The sequence below is a fragment of the Tachypleus tridentatus genome, chromosome 10 (assembly GCF_004210375.1).
Source record: "Tachypleus tridentatus isolate NWPU-2018 chromosome 10, ASM421037v1, whole genome shotgun sequence".
NCBI classification, from domain to species: Eukaryota; Metazoa; Arthropoda; class Merostomata; order Xiphosura; family Limulidae; genus Tachypleus; species Tachypleus tridentatus.
Window position 1 is genome coordinate 12,012,437 of NC_134834.1, and position 18,818 is coordinate 12,031,254.

Below are 18,818 nucleotides of genomic sequence, written 5' to 3' on the forward strand. Positions count from 1 at the left end.
TGGTACGACACCAATGTTGACCTTACTAAGTGTAAGTTTTCAAACTGTGGTACGACACCAATGTTGACCTTACTAAGTGTAAGTTTTCAAACTGTGGTACGACACCAATGTTGACCTTACTAACTTCACGGGCCTGGTTGTTAGTCTGATAACTTTGAAACCGCGACACGCAAATTGCGAGTCGATCGCCCTAACTGCCAGGACATGTCCCATGCGGCTAATTTTTCTTGACAGGAATATCGGTAGTAAAAGGGTTGAACACCACGAGATTAGGATTAAACTTTATCATAATTTTATGCTGAAAAATGAAATAAATAACATATATCGACTATAACTACAAAATATTGAAACACAATATTGTAAAATAACCTCAGAAATCACAGAAGTGCTTTCATTTCGCGAAGCATTACAGGTCACTATAACGACATATAAAATGTCCTCACCTGGTCCAAAACCTGAAGCTCTTGGGGCGGATATGACGTTCACACAGCCTCTTGAGCGAAGGTCCCAGAAACGAATCGTCCTGTCGTGAGATCCGCTAACAAACGTAGCACCACCCCAGGTATAAAGAGAAAGAACTGTGCCTAGGAGAGGTTAAAGGTTAAAAAAGTGCTTTCATAATCAAAGTAGTCGACAAGCTACTCTTACACACACACACATAGAAAAACAAAGACAATGATGGATTTTGTTTGTTTTTGATTTTCGCCCAAAGCTATTATGAAGGCTATCTGCGCTAGTCGTCCTTAATTTAGCAGAATATGTCTAGAAGGAAGGCAGCTAGTCATCACCACCCACCGCCAACTCTTCGGAAACTCTTTTACCAACGAGTAGTGGGATTAACTAAACTTATAACACCCTTACAACTAAAAGGGCGAGCACGTTTGGTTTGACAGGGGTTCGAACCTGCAATCCTCAGATCACGAGTCGAGTGCCCTAACTACCTGGCGATGCCGAGCCATGATGGATTTATAAATTGGATAAATTTACTGATGGCAAATGTAAAAACAACAACAACAAACAATATAAAAATAAAAACAAGAGTTAGGCTTAATTTAGTTCATACTAAACTTAACTCGCCTGGAGAAAACATTTTCCGAAAAATACGAATTATAGAAGTGAGTTATTATGTTTTAATCCTTTAGAGAAGCCCTACAGTTCAAACTTTTTTCTTATTAATGTAGGCCTGTTTAATAATAACTTTATAACATATATATCCTTTCTTGGGTACCTCTGCAGATGTAGGCCTATCTACTATTAGCTTTATAACACATATTTAACCTTTTTTTTGGTTAACCCTATAAAATGTAAGCCTGTCCAATACGTTTTATAACACATTTTTGACCTTTTATTGATTAATATTACAAAGCGTAAGCCTATCTGATATCAGCTTTATAACGCATACTTAACTCTTTTGATTAACCCTAGAATACGTAGGCCTATCTACTATTGGTTTTATAACACATATTTAACCTTTTTTTTGGTTAACCCTATAAAATGTAAGCCTGTCCAATACGTTTTATAACACATTTTTGACCTTTTATTGATTAATATTACAAAGCGTAAGCCTATCTGATATCAGCTTTATAACGCATATTTAACTCTTTTGATTAACCCTAGAATATGTAGGCCTATCTACTATTGGTTTTGTAACACATATTTAACCTTTTTTTGGTTAACCGTACAAAATGTAGGCCTATTCAATATATTTTATAACACATTTTTGGTCTTTTCTTGACCGAGATAAAAAAAATTAAGCCTAGTTTTATAATATATTTTAGACTAAGGTAAAGTATAAGATAATGCTCAGACGTTATTTGTTATTGTTGTTTTTTCACGAAAGGTAACGAAAATTATTCAGACAGCGTAAAGATAACTGGGCAAACACTTTCTGATATAATTTGAAACCATGTTTGAGGTACTTTCAATCGCATGTCTCAAATGTGAACGCTATAGTAACTACGCGACTAACAACAGAATAGTATAATAATGGACTTGATAAATGAAAAACCAAATTTGTTTGTTGTGTTTTTACACAAAGGTACAAATAGGTTGTCTGCGATCTATCGAGATCGAACCACAAATTTTAACGTTTTAAATCCGTAAAATTACTCCTAATCATAGTAGACAACAACTATAATAAAAAACTGCCTTCACTGAATGAAATAAACAACACTTCATTGTTATATTACCTAAAATATTTTGCATGACCTTAGAAGAGTAGGTAACACTGCTGGTTTTTTTTTTTTTGTTTTAATTTTGCACAAAGCTACTCGAGGGCTATCTGTGCTAGCCGTCCCTAATTTAGCAGTGTAAGACTAGAGGGAAGGCAGCTAGTCATCACCACCCACTCCCAACTCTTGGGCTACTCTTTTACCAACGAATAGTGGGATTGACCGTAACATTATAACGTCCCCACGGCTGAAAGGGCGAGCATGTTTGGCGCGATGGGGATTCGAACCCGCGACCCTCAGATTACGAGTCGCACGCCTTAACACGCTTGGCCATGCCGGGCCCAACACTGCTGGAGGATTACTTACGAAAAATATTGTGCATTCTGTTGTAAAGAGTTTGATATAACCACGTCCTCTGTTACATCCAAGCCTGTCTTTTTTAAGCATATGTAAAAACTCAAGCTGTATGTGTGCACAAAAGGGAATCGAGCCGATAATTTTAACGGTATTAAATCCGGAGAATTACCACTGTCCCAGTGGAGTGCTACCTCATGCGACAATACAACTACCTAAAAAAGAAAGTGAAAGTAGCGTCACCTATCGAACTGATTTAAAATTTGCTCTGAGAACGAATACTGCCCTGCTTGTTTTAGGAAATGTTTATTCGTATCTTAGAAACACACCAGAATGTCCAGTTAAAGTCTGAAAGGCTACTCCTGTCTCGCAGTCAGTTATAAAGATTTTATTATCGATGGATCCGCCACTGATAAGTAAACTGGACTGGTTACTTAAGTCTTCCATGAAACACAGGTCTCGAACAGTTCCCATGTGCATGGTGAGCTCCATAGCGCCACCTGTAAGTAAAGAAACCAATTAGTGTACAGGTATGACACAACAGTTTTCACTTTACCCTAGTAAAGGAATGTTAAGCATCAGTAAATATCACATTAATTCATCAAAGTGCTTAGAAAGGGGTGTAGATTTTTTACACCCGATGGGGGATGATTTTTACAACAACCTATGTGAACTGTTCAATTTGCAAATTGGTAATCTCTGATTACGTGAACCTGAAAGCTGTAAACATGCAGTCACAGAGTAATCTTGTTACCACGATACTTGCATGTATACTTAGACCTACTGACTGATACTTACGAACTATCGCTTAGAAAAGTTTAGAAGCTACGCCTATATTAAAGATTTACATTTCGGCTACTAAAAAAGCCTACATCTAGGCCTAATTATGTAATTTGATTGGTAAGAACACGAGAATCACAAGAACAAACACACAATTTGTAGGCCTGTGATGTAATAAAACAATTCAACAGACCAAACTGTTCCCACCTAAAATGGGAGGGATGATTGTATGCCCCATACGCCTCCTAAAATGAAGGAGGGATGTATAATCCCCATCCCCCGGATCTACGCCCCAGATGCTTAGAATGAACTAGGTTTCACAAGTCTCATAATAACACTCTATAAAACCGGATCAGTTACTAAAATTCAGATAGTTTTGTTTAGTAGCTTATCCAGTAATCACTGTAACATTTTGTGACCGGTCATAAGTTTGACGATTGCTGTTGTTGTTTTGAATTAAGCACAAAGCTACACAATGGGCTATCTGTGCTCTACCCACCACGGGTATCGAAACCCGGTTTTTAGCGTTGTAAGTCCGCAGACATACCGCTGAGCCACTGGGTGGGGGCAAGTTTGAAGATAAATAACAACGTAAACAAATCTTATTATAAGTACACTAGAACGGTTTTGAAAAAAAACAACTTCCAAGTAAAATCACTACATTACTTACCAGCTAAAAACAATTATGAATAACCTGCTGAAGGAAATTAGTTAACAATTATGAATAACCTGCTAAAGGAAAACCTAGTTACCAATTATGAATAACCTGCTGAAGGAAATTAAGGAATATTAGTTAACAATTATGAATAACCTGCTGAAGGATAACCAATTATGAATAACCTGCTAAAGGAAATTAGTTAACAATTATGAATAACCTGCTGAAGGAAATTAGTTAACAATTATGAATAACCTGCTAAAGGAAATTAGTTAACAATTATGAATAACCTGCTAAAGGAAATTAGTTAACAATTATGAATAACCTGCTAAAGGAAATCAGTTAACAATTATGAATAACCTGCTAAAGGAAATTAGTTAACAATTATGAATAACCTGCTAAAGGAAATCAGTTAACAATTATGAATAACCTGCTAAAGGATATCAGTTAACAATTATGAATAACCTGCTAAAGGAAATTAGTTAACAATTATGAATAACCTGCTAAAGGAAATTAGTTAACAATTATGAATAACCTGCTAAAGGAAATTAGTTAACAATTATGAATAACCTGCTAAAGGAAATCAGTTAACAATTATGAATAACCTGCTAAAGGAAATCAGTTAACAATTATGAATAACCTGCTAAAGGAAATCAGTTAACAATTATGAATAACCTGCTAAAGGATATCAGTTAACAATTATGAATAACCTGCTAAAGGAAATCAGTTAACAATTATGAATAACCTGCTAAAGGAAATTAGTTAACAATTATGAATAACCTGCTAAAGGAAACTAGTTACCAATAATGAATAACCTGCTAAAGGATATCAGTTAACAATTATGAATAACCTGCTAAAGGATATCAGTTAACAATTATGAATAACCTGCTAAAGGAAATTAGTTAACAATTATGAATAACCTGCTAAAGGAAATTAGTTAACAATTATGAATAACCTGCTAAAGGAAATTAGTTAACAATTATGAATAACCTGCTAAAGGAAATCAGTTAACAATTATGAATAACCTGCTAAAGGATATTAGTTAACAATTATGAATAACCTGCTAAAGGATATTAGTTAACAATTATGAATAACCTGCTAAAGAATATCAGTTAACAATTATGAATAACCTGCTAAAGGAAACTAGTTAACAATGTTAACAATTATGAATAACCTGCAAAGGAAATCAGTTAATAATTATGAATAACCTGCTAAAGGAAACTAGTTAACAATTATGAATAACCTGCTAAAGGATATTAGTTAACCTCCTTTTAATGGAAACAAAACCATGCCTTAACGAGTTAATCAGTGAAATCTATGGACCTTCATGGTAATACATAACAAACATATTCATTCTCACAGAAGCGTCATATGTAGAAAATCCTTACCAGAACATTAGAACTGTTGCAAGAATAATTATATTGAAATGTACTTATGTCATATAATTTCCATGGTAATATACTATTGCTGCTTCTGTACACATCCCATGGTAACACACTATTGTTATTAATGTAGAATTCCCATGGTAGCAGATTACTGTTGCAACTGCAGAGATTCCATGGTAACACACTATTGTAACTAATGTAGAGATTCCAATGGTAACACACTATTGTAACTAATGTAGAGATTCCATGGTAACACGCTATTGTAACTAATGTACAGATCCCATGGTAACACACTATTATTACTACTGTATAGATCCCATGGTAACACGCTTATTGTTACTACTGTATAGATCCCATGGTAACACGCTATTGTTACTACTGTATAGATCCCATGGTAACAAGCTATTGTTACTACTCTATAGATCCCATGGTAACACGCTATTGTTACTACTGTGTAGATCCCATGGTAACACGCTATTGTTACTACTGTATAGATCCCATGGTAACACACTATTGTTACTACTGTATAGATCCCATGGTAACACACTATTGTTACTACTGTATGGATCCCATGGTAACACACTATTGTTACTACTGTATAGATCCCATGGTAACACACTAATTTCTAGTCGGTGGTTTCAGCAGATAGCCCAGTGTGGCTTTGCTAAAAGGAAACACACATACACTAATTTTGCTGCTACAAATAATGTAATAAAATATGTTAGATTCTCTGATAACAGGACTTCAGGACATAAACAAACAACAAAATGTGATGAAACGTTAATACTGTTGTTAAGGTAACCAACGAAGACACACAGGAATCTACAGTAGCGCACTCTGACGAAACACAATACAATTGTAGTAGAAATAATTAACGTATCAACTATACTGAGTAAATCTTAGTACCATACCTTCAATACAGCAAAGCCTAACCATACCTATAATATTACAGCAAAATCTAGTATCTTACCTTCAATATTACAGCAAAATCTAGTACCATATCTTCAATATTACAGCAAAACCCTACCTTCAATATTACAGCAAAACCTAGTTCTTACAGCAAAAGTATCTTACCTTCAATATTACAGCAAAATATTACCATACCTTCAATATTACAGCTAGTATCCTAACATTATTAGAGCCTACTACCATACTTTCAATATTACCAAAATAGTATCTTCAATACTACAGCTTATCAACACTAATATACAGCCTACTACCAACTTTCAATATTACAGCAAAATATAGTACCTTACCTTCAATATTACAGCAAAACCTAGTATCTTACCTTCAATATTACAGCAAAGCCTAGTATCTTACCTTCAATATTACAGCAAAATATAGTACCATACCTTCAATATTACAGCAAAACCTAGTATCCTTTAATACCAAAGCCTACTCCATACTTCTTTCAATATTACAGCAAAATATAGTACCTTACCTTCAATATTACAGCAAAACCTAGTATCCTAACCTTAATATTACAAAGCCTACTACCATACCAATATTACAGCAAAATATCTTACCTTCAATATTACAGCAAAACCTAGTACCTTACCTTCAATATTACAGCAAAACCTAGTATCTTACCTTCAATATTACAGCAAAATATAGTACCATACCTTCAATATTACAGCAAAACCTAGTATCCTAACATTAATATTAGAGCAAAGCCTACTACCATACTTTCAATATTACAGCAAAACCTTGTATCCTAACATCAATATTACAGCAAAACCTAGTATCCTAACATCAATAATACAGCAAAATATAGTACCATACCTTCAATATTACAGCTTCTAGGGTTAAATCTCATCAACTTGATTGTCTTATCATTGGAGCCTGTTGCTAAAAGATCTCCGGTTCCATTCCATGCTAGACAGTAGATAGAACCCTTGTGATGTTTCATTTTCTCTATTAAGATAGTTGGTTTGCGGGTCTCGCACTTTTCACTGTTGACAGAAAACAGAGCTTTAAGAGAGAGAAACGTAAAGCTTCAAGTTAGGAAACAAGAGTGAAAACTGATATTCAACGGATAAAATACAATGGAACTCCATGAGAGAAACTGGGCTCCAATAGTGGAAAGCAGACTTCAAGACAAAACTGCACTTTATATGAGAAAACAAAACACGCTTTCAAAAAAAAAGAAATCTGGAAATTCATTAGAAGGAATTACCTTTTGTTGTGTCAGTTTGAGGGACCAGTTTAACTGGTAATTATTTATTTTTTGATCTTCACATATTTTTTTTGGTTTGTTTTCAATTTCCCGCAAAGCCACAAGAGAGCTATGTTCTCGCTGTCCCTAATTTAGTAGAGAAAGACTAGGGGGAAAACAGCTTGTCACCACCACCCACTGCCGACTTTTGGACTACTCTTTTACCTACGAACACTGGGAATGACCATCACATTTTTAACGCATTCAAAACTGAAAGGGTGAACATTCTTGGTGGAACGGATATTCGAACTGTGGGATGCTTGTCTAGCGTTCTAACCATATGGCCATGCACACAATTTTTTGTTCTATTAAAATAATTTTTAAATATTCTATGCAAGTTTTTGATACAACAACAACAAAATTTGTGCATGGCCATATGGTTAGAGCGCTAGACTCGCAATCCCACGGTTCGAATATCTGTTCCACCAAGAATGTTCACCTTTTCAACTTTGTATTCACGCGTGTGAATACAGATCGAAAACTGTAAAGTAGAGACGTCTGGTGTCAACAAAAATGTTTGCATCAATTTTCGTATTAGTAATTTATTATCATTATAATGGAAAATCACCAACCTCACTTCGTTCAGTTTTGGATATGCACATATTCGTAAGGATTTGGAATTAGCTCCACTTGCATATAAACGTCCACTCGGGTGAAACTCGGCGGTCCTGATGACCTGTCCATCTTCAAGTTTAGTGACTGGAATAAGCAACGGTTTTCGTCCAGTGGCTTTGCTACGGTTCTCTTCTCGACGATGCTGATAAGATATAAAGCAATGACTTCACGAAGACTAGGAACCAACTTAAAATAAATATATCTATAATTGAGTCAGCTGATTTGGATATTAAAAACTTTTATTTAAAAGTACAGAACACGTAACAGCATTCCGACCTCCTCAGGTCATCATCGGGTAAAGATTTAGATTTGAAAATGTGACCCCTTATTGATTTCGAGTTGCAGGGGAATTTGTAAATATTTATTGTAGTATATAATATATTAACTATTTGCAACGCCACCTAGAATATTACACCTACCAATACTGTCGTCTCCACAACTCATGGTCAATAAGGGTCACATTTTCAAGTCTAATTCTTGACCTGATGATGACCTAAGGAAATCAGAACGTTGTTATTTGTTTTGTATTTTCACATAAAAGGAATAACTTACAATTAAATTGGTCTGAAAAAAATGAACTCTCAGAATTTCGAAGCAGGGCTACATAAAGCCACCCCAAGGAAACTAAATTTTAATATCTCTACACAATGGGCTATCTGTTCTTTCATTTTATTTAATACTTCTATCATTAACTACACAATAAACAAACGTACGTCATTATCAAATGGAGAATTTTCTCATTTGTTTGCAACCCGCCATTCATGGAAAATAACTACATGAAATAAACAATTCTAGATTTGTGTGTATGTTTATTTTCAAACCTAATGTTTATTTTGAAGTTCCTTACAAATATTCATTCAGGAAATCACACACTCCTCTACAAAAACAAAACCTGAAATATTTGTTAGTAAATATTTGCAGTTTATCAGTTCTAGAGCTGTTTTTGTCGCAGGCAGTAGGTGGTTTGGTTATTTCCAAACTTCGAATAAAGTTATTTATAAGTTGTCTGCGTTACAGCCTTTCCTAATATAAGGGTTAGGGTGTTCGATTCACAATCTGTGAATCTCAGGTTCGAATTCCCATCAGTGAACATCCTCGTTTTTTTAAGCCTTGGGTGCGTTATAAGATGAAGATCAATCCCACTATTCATTGGTAAAAAAGACCGCAAGAGTTGGCTGTGGGTAGTGTTAATTGGCTGCCTTCCCTCTAGTGTTACACTCCCAAATTAGGGAGGCAAGCACAGATAACTCTCGAGTAGCTTTGCGGTAAGTTCGAAACAAACTAAACTTAATTTTAAACTGGTAGAATAGATGGAAAGTAGCTATTTAATAGCACAAACCACCCATCTCTTGGGTTGCTATAACTGAATAGTTAGAGATTTGATACATTTACAACACATCTGCAGCTCCCTAGTGCGGAGCTCGTTTTTACGGCAATACGACGCGAACGTTGAACCCTAAGATTCAAGACCTGACAGTGAGAGATCTTTGTAATCAGTACTTAGAAATTATAAGCTATGTTCTGTGAATTTAGTTTTGTTATAAATGTATAGGTGGCAACCCTACGTTTTAAAAATTCACATGTAATAAACTGTATGCACATACTAGCTGGTGTTTATTTCTGACAATGAAATAAGTCATTTTATAGCCAAGCAACTGTCACAAAATATCTGAGCCAAATAATACACTGCTTCTTGTCGCATATTAACCCTTGATTAACAGACACGACAGCTGCGCAGCCTAGTCTAGCTTTCAGCCATTATTTTGCCTGGTTGACCTTAAACAGTCGAGACATGTCCACGTGATCTATAAAGTAATAACTTCCTCCTCGCGGCGATCTTGTGCATGACCACGTGACATCCTAACAACAGCTGTTGTAAGGGGATCTGCTTTCACTGAAGAGGCGCAAGAATGACTCTTTATCGTCACTGTTTAGTGATACATCTATAAAATCGGCAAAAAAATGTCTGGGAATATTTCAATGTGGGAAATAACTCTTATAATAACCACTGACAAAAAAGAAAATATCAAACAAGTGTTTCATCCTGGTATAAATTAACGTCTCCAGGCGTTCCGTATTCAATAACATTAGAAAGGCATACTTAGAAATTTCACACTAGATGGCGCTTTTTAATTATTATTTTTTTAAATTTCGCACAAAGTTACTCGAGGGCTATATGCGCTAGCCGTCCCTAATTTAGCAGTGTAAGACTAGAGGGAAGGCAGCTAGTCATCACCACCCACCGCCAACTCTTGGGCTAGTCTTTCACCAACGAATAGTGAAATTGACCGTAACATTATAACGCCCCAGGGCTGAAAGGGCGAGCATGTTTGGCGCGACGGGGATGCGAACTCGCGATCCTCAGATTACGAGTCGCACGCCTTAACACGCTTGGCCGTGCCGGGCCTGCTTTTAAAATTAAAATAAAAAACTAATTGTTTTTTCACCATTAACAAACAGGGAGAAAGTTACTTTCCATTTTCATGTTCAACGTTTTTTGAGCTAGAATTGAAGTAAAGATTCTGTTACAAGATACGAGAAGATTTTTTGACTATCAAGATTTAAACTGAAGAAAACTGAAAAAGTTGAATTATTTTATTAGTGGCAGTATAACATTTAAATATGTATATAATTAGGAACATTAGAAACACTAATAAAAAACGAAAATGTTAACTTCACAATGAAAATTCCAGTGAGTCAGCGATGCATTTACCGACTTTCAACGCTAAAACCTGGGTCTGATTCCACGTCGTGGACAGATAACTATTATTAGCTAGAAGCCAAAGAAAGGATACTTCTCTTTATTGCTGCCATCTATTAGTATATCATCAATTAATTATACATTGTAAACATGACATTAGCACTAGGCCTATTATATTTTTATGCTTTGCAAGGGTGGGAATCAATTTCTATCATTTGTTCAAACAAGATTCACCCTATAATCGGCGGTGGATGTTGTTAACCAGCTGTTGGTAGATGGTGCTGACTAGTTATAAACGGATATCCTTTCGTGTAGTTCTGAGATATAGAAATGAACTTAGAACATTACAGCATAGAACTAGAGAAACAGTTCATAGAACGGCCTGTAACAACTCAAAATCACAAATACTGTTGAAGGGGAAAATGGAACACCAAGATTTTAGGTAAACAATATATACAGTGTAACAATTAAGTGCTTTAAATCGTGGCTATTATTAAATACTATTTGATTCAAATATGGCGATCCTGTAACCACATAAAGTTATCAAAACTTATACTCAAACATTTGTTTGTTGTAGTAAATGTTTTGGATAAACATTTGTATTTACTTTCTGTTTATATCTACCCAAATGCAGCAGATAGCCCAAAGTGACACACACACAACTGCAAAACGCACCATAAAGCGAGATTCTGTGACGAAACGCATCTGATTGTAGCGCCATCTCGTAAAAGAAAATAAAGAAATAAATATAACAAAAATAATATTTGAGACAGAAAAGAAAAATATTTAACATACGTCGTTTTAAAATAGTTGAAATATGAAACGCGGCTGATTGCAGCGCCATCTCGTAAAATTAAAAATAACAAAAATAATATTTGAGACTGAAAAGAAAAATATTTAATAAACGTCGTCCATTTTAAACAGTTGAAATTTAACAACGACAGAGAAACTTTAAGTTGTAATGTAATAATAATAGAAAATCTGAAGCTAGTATTTAACAACGACGAAAAATGTGTGATTGAAACCAAACGACGACAGAAAAATGTCTCTTCACTCGACAATGACTTCGTCGGGTTCCAGTCGTATAGCCCAGTGGTTAACGTTAGTCCAATGTTCTCACCTCGTTTCTGCAAAATCGCGCTTCGCATTCTGGTGCCGTGGGTGTGTTACAAAAGTGACCGTCACGTCCAAATATTTAATCAGAATAGTTCAGTAGTTTGCAGTGGGTGTTCCTGACTAGTTCACCTTCTTCTAGTCTACCAGCTCAAAATTAGGGAAGGCATATATTGGAAATAGACAAACTAAATACCTTCCATAGACATCAGTAGCCCGATATGGCTTTTGCTATATGAAAACAAACCTTTCATCGGACCTCGATCTGGATGAATGAACCTGAATACGAGGTCTGATCAAAAAGTTCTGAGACTTCTTCCGTTACAGGCGCCAGTACAGAATCGTGAGCTTCACTGAGGCGTGTACAAAGTACAAATACTGATGTACCCCACGAACAAGCCATTTCTCCAGACCTTGTACTCGTGTCGCGCAAAACTTGTTCAAAGACAAACGTATCTATTGCCCCTGTCGTAATAAAAATGAGCAGACTAGAAAAACAAACGTGTTTGTACCGATTTTGTGTGAAAAATGGTGAAGGAGGAACAGAAATCCTCGAAATGTTAAGAACTGCCTTTGGTGATGACTGGTTAAGTAAGGATGTCGTTTATCAATGGATAAAACAATTCCAAAATGGCCGGAAATTGGTCAAAGATGACCCACGTTCTGGGCGACTGTCAACATAGTCTACTGATGAAACGGTCGCTAAGGTGACAGTAAACAAGGCCTTTTGCGGTCTTAATTCGATTGAGGGAGAAAGTTAGAAGAAACCACAGTGAGCTGTGGTAGCATGGTCACTGGTTTCCTCATCATGACAACGCGCCTTCACAAAAATTGCTGTGTCTGTTCAAGAATTTTTGGCAGAAAAAAAAAAGAGACATTAACCCCGTATTCTCCCAATTTTGCCCCGTGTGATTTTTTTTTTTTTTACTAAAAGTCAAAATTAAGTTGAAAGGAAATAGATTTGATGACATTCCAACCTTCCATAATAGTGTGAAAGCAGAACTTAGTCGCATAACAGTTGAAGGCTTCCAACTTCTGAAAATAGAAGAAACGTTGGAACAAGTGTGTATCAGCTGTGGGAGATTACTTTGTATGGGACAGCATGTAATACTGATGTATGTACATTATTCTTCGAAATTAAAAATGACGTCTCAGAATTTTTAATCACACCTCGTAAATAACGTGACGTAGATAGTTTTAAATTATGCTAATAGGTAGCGCTTATCACATTCATTATTTTTTTCTCTCGTGACATCGTTTCTAAGATGGTTACAAAGAAAACCTTTTAAAGAGAACACAATTTAAAAAAATACTCAATTGATCAAAACCTTACTGTTACTTTAATAGTTTGGCTAGCAACAGCGTTTGATTATGTACCCAAAATTAACGTTGTTTCACGATTATAGTTCCATTAAAGATGTCTTGCAATTTCTTATAATAAGAATTACAGATGACATGCACTCAGTGAAAGTTCGGCGGATACAACTATTTCAGTTAGGTACCAAAATTTCGTGATACATGTCTGTCTGTTATCTTGGTAATTGAGAAGCAAAATAATACGTATCAAAATAATCAAAGCATAATCACCCCGCCCACTTTCTCAATAAAATCTTTTGCTGTTATACAAAAAGACTAGCGAGTAACATGACTGAACAAAATCAATTATAATTTTGGTCTCGGTTTAAAAGAAACACCTCTTTTCGAATTCATCATGTGTGTGTGTTGTTCTTATAACAAAGCCACATCGGGCTATCTGCCGAGTTCACTTCTTTCTGAATTCATCATGTGTGTGTGTTGTTCTTATAACAAAGCCACATCGGGCTATCCGCCGAGTTCACTTCTTTCTAAATTCATCATGTGTGTGTTGTTCTAATAGCAAAGCCACATCGGGCTATCTGCCGAGTTCACTTCTTTCTGAATTCATCATGTGTGTGTGTTGTTCTTATAACAAAGACACATCGGGCTATCTGCCGAGTTCATCTCTTTCTGAATTCATCATGTGTGTGTGTTGTTCTTATAACAAAGCCACATCGGGCTATCTGCCGAGTTCACTTCTTTCTAAATTCATCATGTGTGTGTGTTGTTCTTATAGCAAAGCCACATCGGGCTATCTGCCGAGTTCACCTCTTTCTAAATTCATCATGTGTGTGTGTTGTTCTTATAACAAAGATACATCGGGCTATCTGTCGAGTTCACCTCTTTCTAAATTCATCATACAAACATGATTGATTAAAATTGTATAATAGTCAGTCTATTCTACATAACTTACACGGCCCGGCATGGCCAGGTGCTTAAGACATTCGATTCGTAATCTGAGGGTCGCGGGTTCGAATCCCCGTCACACCAAACATTTTCGCCCCTTTTAGACGTGGGGGTGTTATAATGTTACGGTCAATCCCATTATTCGTTGGTAAAAGAGTAGCCCAGGAGTTGACGATGGGTGGTGATGACTAGCTGCCTTCCCTCTAGTCTTACACTGCTAAATTAGAGAAGGCTAGCGGAGATAGTTATCGTGTAACTTTGCGCGAAATTCAAACATACAAACGTAACTTACAAAGTATTTAAACGCACTAAATTGTTCAGAGCTGTAACTTCTACTATGGGAATGTAGGCGACAAAGCTGTGGGTGGTGGGTGTAGAATGATGCTCCTAACAATTACGATTGTTGATGGGTGGAAGAGATCCAGTACGGGACGAATGAAACTGATGTCAAAAAATATCCGCCATGTTTTACATCTTGTTCACACGCTGTATCACGTGCAACCAAATACTTTTAACACTTCTGCTGATAAACTGTTCGATAGAACTGTTTTCCTGAGAAATAACCATGAAAAACGTTTAACAGGACTTGCTTTCTGAGCTATAGTCTGAAAAAAATTCTGATAAGACTGGCTTTCTGAGAGATAACCTCACTAATCCTTTACCTCAAAAGAGCAGCAGTTTTTCTTCTCAATAGATAACACCAGAATGTTTTCAGTTCCAATCAAGCGTTTAAAGGAAGATGTTTAACATAAAACGTTCTTTGAATTGGAAACACACTAAGACCACAGCATTACGTCTTGTCGCGTGTCTTCACCTATAGAGACTTAGCTTATAAACTGTAAAATAAGCCAATCTACATAAATAAATCGAGTTTCACTAGTTGACAGAAGTAACAATTACAACAAGAGTGAGCAAGAATAAAGTCACGTGATGTACCCGTCACAGTACTCCTGATACCACGCTACCTTACTCGCGAACCAGGTTTTGCTATTACATCATCATCTTTTCTTTCAGCCTCCACGAGCAGGACGGAGAGGACATGGACTTCAATGTATTTCACGTAATTATGAGGAAGGTTGATAAATCACACGGACAATCTCTTCTTCACGTCGTTTAATCACGAAAGACAGCGTGACAAACAGCTACGCATAAGTACCTATAGAAGATCACTTCTGTAACAAGTCCCCCCCCCCGTCGTTCTCACAAAGTTTTAAGGAATTGCCTCATATCACGGAAAATATTCTGATTTGCTGAATTTCGCCAAAGATACGTGATGGCTGTCTGCGCTAACTGTTCTTAATTTAGCTACGATGGGCCACCACCATCAAATCTCCAAGTCAGGGGCTACTCTTGTCCAGTAAGATTTGATCGATACTCTTATAACGCACCCATGGTCTAAGAGCAACAATCAAATATCATAACCAGGAAGTAGGCGAAGAAAGTTCGTGTTCTCTCGTGACGCCATTAACATGCGTTGAAAGTAGGCTATCCGTGTCGAGAAGAATCAGGTTCGGCACGGTGGTTACCGTGTCGGGCTTCGGATCAGAGGTTCCATGATTCGCGTCCTTTCACCGTGAAAACAAAGAGAGAGCATGAACTTTCTTTGTCAACTTCCTGATTATAACGGTGGTGTTACTTAACGCGACAAACGAGTCCAGAAGTCGTATTGTCCCCTTGATTTGACGCGAAGAAGGATTGTTTGTTTGTTTATGAATTTCGCGCTAAACTACACAAGGGCTAACTGCGCTAGCTGTCCCTAATTTAGCAGTGTAAGAATAGGGAGAAGGCAGCTAGTCATCACCACCCACCGACAACTCTTGGGCTACTCTTTTAACAACGAATAGACCATAATATTATAACGCTCCCACGGCTGAAAGGGCGAGCATGTTTGGTATGACGGGGATTCGAACCCACGACCCTCAGATTACGAGTCGAGCGCTCTAACCACGTGGTTATTCCATACGCGCAGCGAACACTCACCTACATTACATACTTACCGAGAAGCACGTGTCATCCTTTTTTTTGCTTTTCTAAAACAAAGCCACACTGCCGTGTCCACAGTGTGGAATCGAATCCCGTATTTTAGGAAGAGAATTCAGTCGGTAATACACATTTTTTTCGTCTTGGTCTCTCTCCATTTTGTAGAGAGCATCTCTTTGTTTGAAATGTATTAACAGTCAGTTTCCATTAAGAACGAGCAACCAGTTTACAATAGAAACCCATAATCAGGTTCTACTAAATATACTTACATGGCTCTTGGCCCGGCATGGCCAGGTGGTTAAGGCACTCGACTCGTAATTTAAGGACCGCGGGTTCGAATCCCCGTCACATCAAACAGGCTTGCCCTTTCAGCCGTGGGGCGTTATGATGTGACGATCAATCCCGCTATTCGTCGGTAATAAAGTAGCTCAAGAGTTGGCGGTGGGTGGTGATGACTAGCTGCCTTTCCTCTAGTCTTACACTGCTAAATTAGGGACGGCTAGCGCAGACAGCCCTAGAATCGCTTTGCGCAATTCAAAACAAACCTAACCACATGGTTCTCAACTTTCTGAAATTGTGGTGTCAAAATAAAACGGTTTGTATCACTTGTAAGTTTTCAAACTGTGGTACGACACCAGTGTTGACCTTACTAACTGTAAGTTTTCAAACTGTGGTACGACACCAATGTTGACCTTACTAACTGTAAGTTTTCAAACTGTGGTACGACACCAGTGTTGACCTTACTAACTGTAAGTTTTCAAACTGTGGTACGACACCAATGTTGACCTTACTAACTGTAAGTTTTCAAACTGTGGTACAACACCAATGTTGGCCTTACTAACTGTAAGTTTTCAAACTGTGGTACGACACCAGTGTTGACCTTACTAACTGTAAGTTTTCAAACTGTGGTACGACACCAGTTTGACCTTACTAACTGTAAGTTTTCAAACTGTGGTACGACACCAGTGTTGACCTTACTAACTGTAAGTTTTCAAACTGTGGTACGACACCAATGTTGACCTTACTAACTTCACGGGCCTGGTTGTTAGTCTGTCTGAGCTGTTTGGCACTTGACCCCAGGATGATCAAACTTCCTCTCTCCTCATCACTTAACGATACATCCTCATCACTTAACGATACATCCTCATCACATAATGATACATCCTCATCACTTAATGATACATCCTCATCACTTAATGATACATCCTCATCACTTAATGATACATCCTCATCACATAATGATACATCCTCATCACTTAATGATACATCCTCATCACTTAATGATACATCCTCATTACGTAATGATACATCCTTATCACATAATGATACATCCTCATCACATAATGATACATCATCACATAATGATACATCCTCATCACTTAATGATACATCCTCATTACATCCTTTTTCTTAACTCGTAACTCATATTTAGATTTCCAGGATAATTATTACATTAAAATAACACGTGTTCGAAATACAATTAGGAAGCTGTTTTTCAAGTCGATCAACATTTTACTTAATTGTTCATTTATTCTAGAAACAGGAACAAGTTCCCACAGTTATTGACTATATTTTCTCAGTGTTTACTTGTTTTCAAATTATACCTCACTTCCTTACTTTTATCCAACAGCGCGAGAAATACACCCAATCTAGTGCCATTACCGTCATATATGGTGAGAAATACACCCAATCTAGTGCCATTACCGTCATATATGATGAGAAATACACCCAATCTAGTGCCATTACCGTCATATATGGTGAGAAATACACCCAATCTAGTGCCATTACCGTCATATATGGTGAGAAATACACCCAATCTAGTGCCCTTACCATCTCACACGGTGAGAAATTCACTCAATATAGTGCCCTTATCCTCATGGATAAAAAATAATTCAGCTTTATTAGAAATGTTAAAAGTGACCTTTACCCTGTTGTTGAGGAACCAGTGACGTACCTTTCTAATGAAACTGGTAAATGTTTCTTTAAAGAGATGAAACCGAAACTGACGCTTAGATTAAAAGCCTATAAATCCAAAACTACAACGGGCTCCTTCCAAATTTATAAACAAATAAACACAATTTATAATGCAGTTTTGAACAGATAAGAACTTTTTTTGTTTTGATAACAGGTTTTTGTTGTTTTGTTCACTCGGGATGGAGAAAAACTGTGATTTTTACTTTTTACATCTGTAAACACGTGGCTGTGGCATATTGTCTTTAGTGTTCACTTTCACAACTATATATTTAATTATTAATATTTTAACCATCTTTCACACTTACAGTTATATCTTCCACTTTTAACATTTTTTTCTAGCGTACTTACCTCCATTACTATGTCTTCCAGTTTCAGAGGACCTTCCTTCAAAGTTTCCCGTTTACTAAAGAGACGAAAGTGGACACTACCCTCAGTAATTGGCCAAAGAAACCGAGACATCTCGACAAGTTATAGCTCAGTTCAGTACAGTTGGCTTGGGAAGAACAGTTTCTAACAGGAACTTAACTTTTAGACGAGAGTCAAGTGGTTCTGAGGTTCAACAATTATACTAGATCTGACCGATGGCGACGATCAAACTCCAGTGACCTATGTG

General features: G+C 36.8%; 2 protein-coding genes across 2 annotated transcripts in view; one reads left to right on the forward strand and one right to left on the reverse strand.

Moving 5' to 3' along the window:
* The window catches only part of LOC143227960 (WD repeat-containing protein 47-like), a 162,249-nt gene that overhangs the window by 31,859 nt on the left and 111,572 nt on the right, over window positions 1-18,818 (forward strand). The window lies entirely within an intron of this gene.
* LOC143227891 (WD repeat-containing protein 47-like) lies at window positions 294-18,779 on the reverse strand. The gene is made up of 6 exons (XM_076459256.1): window positions 18,554-18,779; window positions 8,133-8,317; window positions 7,128-7,297; window positions 2,855-3,025; window positions 444-584; window positions 294-298 (listed from the first exon to the last, which is right to left on the reverse strand). The coding sequence occupies exons 1-6, from the start codon at window positions 18,662-18,664 to the stop codon at window positions 294-296; spliced, it is 783 nt and encodes a 260-aa protein (XP_076315371.1). The 5' UTR covers window positions 18,665-18,779.

Excerpts from the sequence above, each read along its gene's own strand:
- LOC143227891 (XM_076459256.1), bottom strand. The coding sequence starts at position 18,664 with ATGTCTCGGTTTCTTTGGCCAATTACTGAGGGTAGTGTCCACTTTCGT. Across the intron at positions 8,318-18,553 it reads TGGAAGACATAGTAATGGAG|CATCGTCGAGAAGAGAACCG; the intron begins GTAAGTACGCTA and ends ATATCTTATCAG. Across the intron at positions 585-2,854 it reads GACTTTAACTGGACATTCTG|GCACAGTTCTTTCTCTTTAT; the intron begins GTGTGTTTCTAA and ends AACCTCTCCTAG.